This window comes from Oncorhynchus tshawytscha, linkage group LG04 (assembly GCF_018296145.1).
Source record: "Oncorhynchus tshawytscha isolate Ot180627B linkage group LG04, Otsh_v2.0, whole genome shotgun sequence".
Taxonomy (NCBI): domain Eukaryota; kingdom Metazoa; phylum Chordata; class Actinopteri; order Salmoniformes; family Salmonidae; genus Oncorhynchus; species Oncorhynchus tshawytscha.
This window is the reverse complement of record NC_056432.1, coordinates 60,000,367-60,009,984: the sequence shown is the minus strand read 5'-3', so window position 1 is coordinate 60,009,984 and position 9,618 is coordinate 60,000,367. Positions and strand designations below refer to the sequence as shown.

Genomic DNA, 9,618 nt, shown 5'->3' with positions numbered 1-9,618 from the left:
GATTTTATTGTTATCTTGCCATAATGACTTGATACTATCATGAGGCATGCACACAGATAAATGTTAATTTTCCCAATGTAATTTTTAGTACAATGCATGTTAAAATCAATACTCAGTCGTAAGGCTTCCTCAGTCACAGTGGGATTCTTTGTTCATCTTTCTCTCAAGGCTGAAGCCCGACACAGCAGAAGTGGGGATGTTTGCAGTGACTAACCGTGACGCTTATGAGCACAATCCTAGACAAAGTTCTCTTTATGTACAGACATTCTAATACTGCTTATGGCAATGGACACAGTTCTTACAACACAATACATTCACAATCGACTCAACTGAGTTTCTGTTGGGGTGAAACACACAAGATGAACATAGCACACATAGAAACTACCCTTTCAAGTTTCATACATTGGTTTGATTTTCAAAAGAATAAGCAATGTTGAGTTCAATAGTTTGGAATGAACTGTTAATTAAAATGTGTGAGAGACAGTGCTGTCCAATAAATTGTGTTGACATAAGGAAGTTAAAAATAACACTTGTACACTAGTCAGTAACATTTACCTCATGACTTGTTGTCATGACGAGGTGGAACTAATGTAAAATGAAAAAGTTCAAATCAGAAGGGATATGGCGTTTTGTAACATACAACCTCTACTGCTAGCATTGGCTTGATATACAGTACCAGTCAAAAGTTTGCACACACCTACTCATTCAAAGGTTTTTCTTTATGTTTTACTATTTTCTACATTGTAGAATAATAGTAAAAACATCAAAACTATGAAATAACACATGGATTCATGTAGTAACCAAAAAAGTGTTAAACAAATCTAAATATATTTTATATTTCAGATTCTCCAAAGTAGTCACCCTTTGCCTTGACAGCTTTGCACACACTTGGCATTCTCAACCAGCTTCATGAGGTAGGTACTTGGAATGCATTTCAATTAACAGGTTGTGCCTTGTTAAAAGTTCATTTGTGGAATTTCTTTCCTTCTTAATGCATTTGAGCCAATCAGTTGTGTTGTGACAAGGTAGGGGTGGTATACAGAAGATAGCCCTATTTGGTAAAAGACCAAGTCCATATTATGGCAAGAACAGCTCAAATAAGCAAAGAGAAACTACAGTCCATCATTACTTTAAGACATGAAGGTCAGTCAATCCAGAACATTTCAAGAAAAATTTGCAGTCGCAAAAACCATCAAGCAATATGATAAAACTGGCTCTCATGAGGACCGCCACAGGAAAGGAAGACCCAGTTACCTCTGCTGCAGAGGATAAGTACATTAGAGTTACCAGCCTCAGAAATTGCAGTCCAAATAAATGCTTCAGAGTTCAAGTAACAGACACATCTCAACCTCACCTGTTCAGAGGAGACTGCATGAATCAGGCCTTCATAGTCGAATTGTTGCAAAGAAACCACTACTAAAGGACACCAATAAGAAGAAGAGACTTGCTTGGGACAAGAATTATGAGCAATGGACATTAGACCAGTGGAAATCTGTCCTTTGGTCTGATGGGTCCAAATTTGAGATTTTTGGTACCAACCGCTGAGTCTTTGTGAGACACAGAGTAGGTGAACTGATTATCTCCGCATGTGTGGCTCCCACTGTGAAGCATGGAGGAGGTGGTGTGATGGTGCTTTGCTGGTGACACTGTGATTTATTTAGAATTCAAGGCACACTTAACCAGCATGGCTACCACAGTGTTCTGCAGCGATACACCATCTCATCTGTTTTGCGCTTAATGGGACTATCATTTGTTTTTCAACAGGATAATGACCCAACACACTTTCAAGCTGTGTAAGGGCTATTTGACCAAGAAGGAGAGTGATGGAGTGCTGCATCAGATGACCTGGCCTCCACAATCACCCGACCTCAACCCAATTGAGATGGGTTTGGGATGAGTTAGACCGCAGAGAAAAGGAAAAGCAGGCAACAAGTGCTCAGCATATGTGGGAACTCCTTCAAGACTGTTGGAAAAGCATTCTAGGTGAAGCTGGTTGAGAGAATGCCAAGAGTGTGCAAAGCTGTCATCAAGGCAAAGGGTGGATACTTTGAAGAATCTAAAATCTAAAATGTATTTTGATTTGTTTAACACTTTTTTGGTTACTACATGACTCCATGTGTTATTTCATAGTTTTGATGTCTTTCTTCACTGTTATTCTACAATGTAGAAAATAATAAAAAATAAAGAAAAACCCTTGAATGAGTGTGTCCAAAATCTTGACGGGTACTGTATATAAACCAAATTATATTACCCAAGTCACTCCCAAATACCCTTTTATTGTCCATCTAAACTATATTGACAGCACAATTTCAACTGTCCTTTAGCGGTCAAGGGCTCTCTTCCCTGCTATCAAACCAGCAGGAAAAGTAAATAAATATTTACAAAGCAAACATGACCCTTCCCCCATTACTTCCGACGCATTAGCAAAATATGTATTTACATGAAAATTAAATAAAGCAAAGAGAACTAAATGAAACAATATGCAGGTACAATATGACATTGATATGAATATAAAAATATACATTGTGAGGCGTCCAAAAAAAAAAAAAAAAAAACACACAAATAAATAAAGTAAACACCTTCTGCCCAGATGACCCTCTTTAGTATTAACATCAGCAAAATATTGCGAGTGTCAGTTGAATGAATGTTAGCTCAGAAAAGATGGAGGAAAAAAATGATAAGTCAGCGACACAACAGTAAGAAAGACAATCCCTGGCTCACTAGCCATCCTCAGACACTCATTAGTCTGCTAATCTTGTCCACCTAGAGCTCTCCAACTGGACTGTAAACAACCACTGTGTACAGCTGCTCTGTGGAGGAAAATGGGATCTGTCCTTGGTTTATATATACATAGGAGTCTCCTGTCCTGTTAAGAGTCTGAACATGGCCGCTGGCATTGTCTTCATGTGAATCTGGTTTAGGAAAAGACAGAAAACAAACATTTAGCTCGGCACTTGCATCTATCGCTTGTTGTTTTATCTTTATTGAAAATAATCAAGCTTAGAGGCACACGCTTACAGCCTAATGATTGTATTGATGAATGCATATTATGCTCATTCCTGCCTCGGCCAGTAATCTAGTTTTGTGAATTCTCATACTATTTGATTGTGGTGTCCTCTGAGCTCCTTTATGAACTCTATCTGTGTATCTGAACGGAACCTCACCTCGCCCACAGAGTTTGAGAGGGCTTGGACAATCTTCTCATGCGCTGTAGCCACCACGCTTTGGCCATTGATCTCAATAATGCGGTGGCCAACCCGGACACCCCCCCGCTCAGCAATACCCCCCCGCATCAGGCTGCAGATCTGTGGGTGAAGATGACAAACAGAAGGTGAATATTATCCTTCATGGCAGTCACTCAACCCCAGGGGCAACAAGAAAGGGGCAGTTCTAAAAGGGGAATAAAGCAATGATGCAACGTTGTTCCATTAAATCTTCTGGAACAGTTGTATTGCTAAAATGTCAAGGATAGTTCATGGGTTTGGTCGTGTGATCCTGATAGGGAGAGGCCAGGGTGGGATTTGAGCTCTGTGAATGACATTGTGAGGTTCATCTGTATGCAGTAGCAAGCTCCTAGCTTCAGCCTCAGTGCAACGATAGCCACAAGAGATAAAACCGCAATTACATCTGGATTTGTTTTTCTTTTTTTCTTATTGGATTTTAAAGGGATATTATCAGGCTATATAAATATTGCTCTAAAGAGTTGACCACTTGTGTCATAGAAACAATGTGCCACAGAGGATAACTTGAACACAGCAGAGACTTAAATAAAGTGGTATGAGGAACACACTAAAATATGTGTGTGTGCGGCATGTTTTTTTCCCACCAAAGCTTGTAACGCTCATGATGCAAATCACATACGTACAGACCTATAGGCTAACAAGCTGTCGTGTCGTTTAAACACGGTATTATTTCCCTCAGAATTGGTTTCTTTAGACTGTACCAGCTGAGAGGAGAAAACAAACATAATTGACGGGGCTGTCTTCTCCTATTCAGTTAACGTCCGCTGAAATCATCCTGAGGGAATTGAAGTTCCATTGGACAAAGACATTGATGTAGTCCAGAATCTCATCCAAAACATTTTTCAACCAGTCACAGATTGTTATCTCAGCCTGTGTTATTCAACCTACACGTGAGAACACAGTATTCCAAAAACAGACAAAAAGAAGAGTGGTCAAGGCCTTTTGCTGTTGAGTGATGACTTGAATGAAAACATTACTGTACTGTGTTCATGGTTTGACATTGCACACAGGGCTAAAATGTAGTGCCTGATCTGATCGTACTTACAATCCCATTCTGGACGCTGAAGCCCAGCTGGTACTTGAGGTCTGGTCTCTTGATGAGCACGGTGGTGACAGGGGGACAGCTCACAATGTTCAGCTTCACCTGCACCTGGTTCTTCAGGCCCTGATGGACAAACACAGTGGTCAGACAGAGCAGAGGGCGTCCTGAAACCTCCACTGGGTTTAGTCAGTGGATTATTTGATCAAATTGCAGAATTCATGTAGTGTTACACAATGAATGTAATGTCACCATAATAACCACTAATGACTTTTCCTAGAACTCTGTCCCTGTCCATGCACCTTGATGATTCCCTGACAGGTGGCGAGAGGCAGGCCCACCAGGCTGGTGTTGTTGATGGACATGATCTGGTCTCCGATGCTGAGCTTCCCGGAGCGGGCGGCTGGCCCACCGTTCATCATGTTGGCCAGGATGACCGTGGGCAGGATGGAGCCCCAGCCAGACTCCACTATGACCACGCCCAGGATCTCTCCCTTATGCTTCTCCAGCTGCAGCTGTGGAGCCAGCCAATAGCGAGAGAAAGAGAGATAGAGAGTGTGATGAGTGCCTCTAGTCAAAGCGATTGTGGGCAGGAGAAAAATTTATCAGGGAGAAATATAATGGTGTAGTGGGAAGAACATAAAACAACGTGCGGACGAAGGAGGGCCAGATGGATATAAGACCACTGTCAGCTTCTCTGGTAATTGGCTCAGTCCATGTGCAGTACTTCCACAGAACTAGACTGCCTCACCGGTCATCAGAGACTCTTTCATCCTAAGTAAGAGGTCACTGACTGAGCATCCAAAAGTCCTCAGAGAAGTAGATTGTACAGTGCATCTGAGGCACCATGATACAGTTACCTCATACAGTTAAATGAGAGTCTAACCTCTTTGCAGTTCTCAGAGTTTGAGAAGTGGATGAGGTCATCGTTGTACATCTCCTGCGTGTTGATGATGTCACTGTACTCCTTCTGACTCAGGTCCTCTGGGTTGATGCCGTTGGCCCTCAGGAACTCCTGGTAAGCCACGCTAAATGACTGCCCAATCGACTGGGCTATGAGCTGGGCCTGGAGAGCCAATGAGAAGAGAGGATACAAAACAGAATTTACCAATGAGTGTTTGAGTCAAATTGCTGTGGTCTGAGAGGCTTTTTCCCCTCCTAGTAATTATATTTCTATATAATAAAACCAGCTATGCATTTGTCAGAGAAGCAATACACTGACAATACACTGTCATAGTGACAGCAATGGGGAGAATCACATCACAGAGCAACTGGGGGATACAGATCAATATTCATTTATGTGGTATGAATCAACGCAGTGGAGCAACATGGAGTTGCTTCACTGTTGCCAAGTACTATATGAGGTCCAATAAACATTGGATTTAAATGTCAAAACCTATTTGCCATGTCTTCATTACTGACAACTAGCTTCTCTCCTGGCATCATTTAATAAAACCATATAAATGGACCAAAACATGTTACATGAAGCCTGTAGCCTTGGTGCAATGATTGCTTCATTTTTCGTATAAAATGGCAAAGGTATTGATTGTAAAAAGCGGATCTAAAGAGAAGAAAAGGAGAGTAATCTAATTGCATATCATATGATATTAGAGGTGGTTCTATCCCAGTTTCCCTATAATTCCCTATATTTACCTCCTACCTTCCCTCAGGCAGTTTTAGGGAAAAATATGTTTTCAAAGGAAGGAAGCTGTGGTTGCCCTGTTAACAAACTGACATCCAACCGCATGCTGGGCTTTGACAGACACACGAAGCACATCCTGGACTGTGGTATGGGTGAAAATTGGCAGTATTACTGTGACAGACAGCATATCACACATTGGCAACATATCTACACTGGCCGAGGGACAGGGGGGCAGTTAACCAGTGATTGAAATGTCATGGCGATATAAACAACCTGCTATTTGAGTTGTAGGAATCCCCTACACCTAAACCATGGTACAACCCAGTCAATCCTGCCCATAACGAATGAGGACAGTAAAGCCAGTTGTTGTCCTTATCCAGACTGGTAGATCAAGGATCAGGCCTACCAGGCAATAGGTAGACAGTAATAAGACACTGTTGGGAGAGGCATATAGTTGAAATATAGAATTGTCCCTTCTGAGCTGAGGATAAATGACTCATGTGTTAACATTCAGACTGACTGTCCTTTATATCACACCAGCTAATTAGGCATAGAGAAATGGCGACTAAGAGGGACAACGGCAATGCAGGGGCAGACACTCGCTGGCAAGGGGAGGAGACAGGCAGAGAGACTGGCCTATCAGAGGTGGATAATCTTTTCTTTTCTTTTTAATGTTATTTAACCTTTATTTAACTAGGCAAGTCAGTTAAGAACAAATTCTTATTTAAAACATGTCAGAGGGTGTTCCTGGTGAGCATGTCATTCATAATGTGTTGTTGTGACTAATCTCTGAATCAGTTACAACCCATTACCTCGACATTTAGAAACATGTCCTGTGCCTAACCTTTCACCTGGTCCTGATCCATTCTACCACTTGATATTAGCCTCAAGGGGCAGATCACAGACATTTACACGCATTCACTTACGTCCTCAGACTCAAAGACGTGGCAGATCATCCGGTACTGTTTCTTGACCTCTGGGGCTCCAGGTGTGGTCTCGATGCAGTCCTGGGAGGCTGTGCGCGGCATGCGGCGCCTCGCCATCAGCACCACGATGTTCCCAATGTCAGCTATGTAGGAGATGGTGCGCAGGGCGTTGTCCATCATAGTTTCCTGTGTACACCACCACAGCAACAAACAACGAACAACTAGTACCTTCCCTCGTAGACGCATACATGTGAACAACAAACAGGGTATCATGACGACCGAACACACCGCAACAGGTGTACTAATACACAGAATAAAAATACTAAAATATCTACTGTATTACAGTTGACGCTTAGAGTCAAAGAAACACATGGTGTGCTTTGTAAGCCTCAGGCGAAGTATGACAAGGTGCTTATCTTCACACGAGCGTCTGGTAGCAAGGGAGGAGGAGCAGGAACGCTCAGCTCCGACCTGCACGCTCTTCAGCGAAACATCATTAGTCCGTCAGCAGAATTAATGATCCAATTTGTCTGTGCATACCGCACCCAACACCTTCCACCTTTCTCATGGCGAGCAGCCTCAGCAGAGTGGCAGGACTCCATGCATGTCCCCTCAGCCCATATGCTCCGCAGCAGGCCGAGGTGCGGGAATCACACTTCTAATCAACCTGAGGTTCTCCAATGTTCTCATCCCCTCTGGTACACACAGACAGCAGGGGCGGAACCGAGGCACGGACATTTTTATTCGCGGCACCAAATGTTCTTAGTGTGTATGAAATATGACATTATTCCATCTAGGAAATGGTAGAATTGGTATAGTAAATAAGACAAATCACATGAAAGTGTCATTGTGCTGCAGTTCTGATTTCAACCTCTCACCAACTAACCAACAGAGCCCCATAAAACCGGACTTCTCCCATCTTGATGGTTGTGGGAAGCAGGTAGCCTTGTTCCAGGCAGGGAGTGGAGTGGAGAGACACTGCATTGCAGCACATTACAGTAGGCTGTGCCAGGCAGCCAGCCCACACACTGCTGTTCTGTTCTGTTCAGTCGGACTGCAACTCAACGACAGGGACACACATTCTGTTCAGTCAGTCAGTCAGCTGGCACTCTAGTCTGTACACCAGAGACGTCACTGTTAACACTGCGGCTGAACCTCTCACATTGGACAACCTTGTTCCCCATTATGTTCCCATAAGACATGACATCAAAAGTAAAGTGCTACACCGTACCTCATTTATAACTGCATTACTGTTCAAAGCTGTGTGTGTGTGTGTGTGTGTGTGTGTGTGTGTGTGTGTGTGTGTGTGTGTGTGTGTGTGTGGGTGTCCTAAATCATTTGGCTTTGTAGTCGAGATGATTTCTGACTAAGTATTATTGCAGATGGATTGGATTGGGAATCAAATGGGTTGGGATACAGAATGTTTAAAACCAGCTTTCATTTTCCTGCTACATCCCACTTTATTGACAGCTGTCCATAGAGGCTTTCTGCCTTTAACGTTTATTTATTTGTATCCTCACTCAGAGGGAGATCAGATTTTAAAAAAGATTCAATAAATAAAATGATCATCCAAAATCCATCACAAAAGTCACCGAGAGGAGTTGCGTGGCTATGGCCCCACTGCATCGGATTGGTCCTGTCAGGGCTGTCAGGACCTCTACTCACCTGTGTGTCTGCGTTGAGCACTTTGATCCTCAGGGTGGAGATGAAGAGGTCCACCTCGGTCAGTGTCTGTGCGTCTCCCTCTGGACTCTGGACGGAGATCAAAGAGACAGGTGTGTCAGAGTCCCCCCTGAGGCAGGAGAGAGCGGCCCGGGTGCCCGTTCTGTAAGCACCCTGGCCGGGGGCTGAGGAGAGCTCACCAAGGACCCACGGTTAACAGGCTGCCCTCTTTAATCTCCTGTTGAGAGCAGTTTTAAAGCTATTTCATAAATCATGTAACGGTGTTATAGGTTGGGCCCCCAGCGGACTCCTGGTATGCTTACAGTAGGTGCTCAGTCAGTGCTGGACTATGGCTACACCCATAGAGAACAGCCATTAAATGGACATTCATATTCCATCTCGTAATCTGAATTATAACACATTGTAACACATTGATATCTACTAAAGGATTGGGTAGTAGCATTGCCATAGGATGTAGTTGTTGTTTATTGAGTGGTGGTCATGCTCACATTGTTCCACACAAAATGGGTCTCTGAAGGCTACTATATCTATACAATGGGGACTAATAATATAATAATATTAATTTTCATGATAAATGGTCATGTGACTGCGCATGCAGGACTGCATGGAATACATGTGGAATTAAAAACATCTCTGTGACAGACAGGGTCAGTATCCACATCAGAGCAGAGTGGAAGGGATTTGAGGTAGCAGCAGTGAGGGCTGGTCAATATAGTCACAGAGTGACCCGGTTGGCTCTGGGGCTTTACATCAATAGGTCCGACATGATGGTGGTGTGTTGAGAGTCGGCACAGATGAGAGTAGGCGCAACAAGGCAGCTAAGCCATTACAAGCTGGCGAATGTGTGTGAATACCAGTCCCGGGCATGGGGTTTGCATTCATGCTAATCACCACGCACTGCGTGTTAATTCAATCACGTTTGATTTAGGTTAATTAACTAAGTACTGATGTGTGTATAATGAGCAGCAGAATATACACATTTTTTTTTTTTTAAATATGCAATATATAATAAAGCAATTTATCTGATGATATGTCTAATAGTATTAATTAGAATTTGTAGTAATTCTGTGTAGGCTAGAATATTTC

At 42.9% G+C, this 9,618-nt stretch overlaps 1 protein-coding gene across 3 annotated transcripts in view; it reads right to left on the bottom strand.

Moving 5' to 3' along the window:
• Positions 1-2,149: 2,149 nt before the first annotated feature.
• Positions 2,150-9,618, bottom strand: part of apba2b (amyloid beta (A4) precursor protein-binding, family A, member 2b) — a 66,496-nt gene continuing 59,027 nt past the window's right edge. For 2 of the 3 annotated variants that reach the window (XM_042320953.1, XM_042320954.1), the window contains 7 exons: positions 8,515-8,601; positions 6,850-7,035; positions 5,168-5,347; positions 4,584-4,796; positions 4,288-4,407; positions 3,165-3,305; positions 2,151-2,912 (listed from right to left, as the gene is read on the bottom strand). In XM_042320953.1, coding sequence (XP_042176887.1) covers positions 2,841-2,912; positions 3,165-3,305; positions 4,288-4,407; positions 4,584-4,796; positions 5,168-5,347; positions 6,850-7,035; positions 8,515-8,601 — 999 coding nt within the window. In that variant the 3' untranslated portion in view covers positions 2,151-2,840. Of the gene's footprint in view, positions 2,913-3,164; positions 3,306-4,287; positions 4,408-4,583; positions 4,797-5,167; positions 5,348-6,849; positions 7,036-8,514; positions 8,602-9,618 lie in introns of all 3 variants that reach the window. The other variant, XM_042320956.1, reaches the window with a different exon arrangement.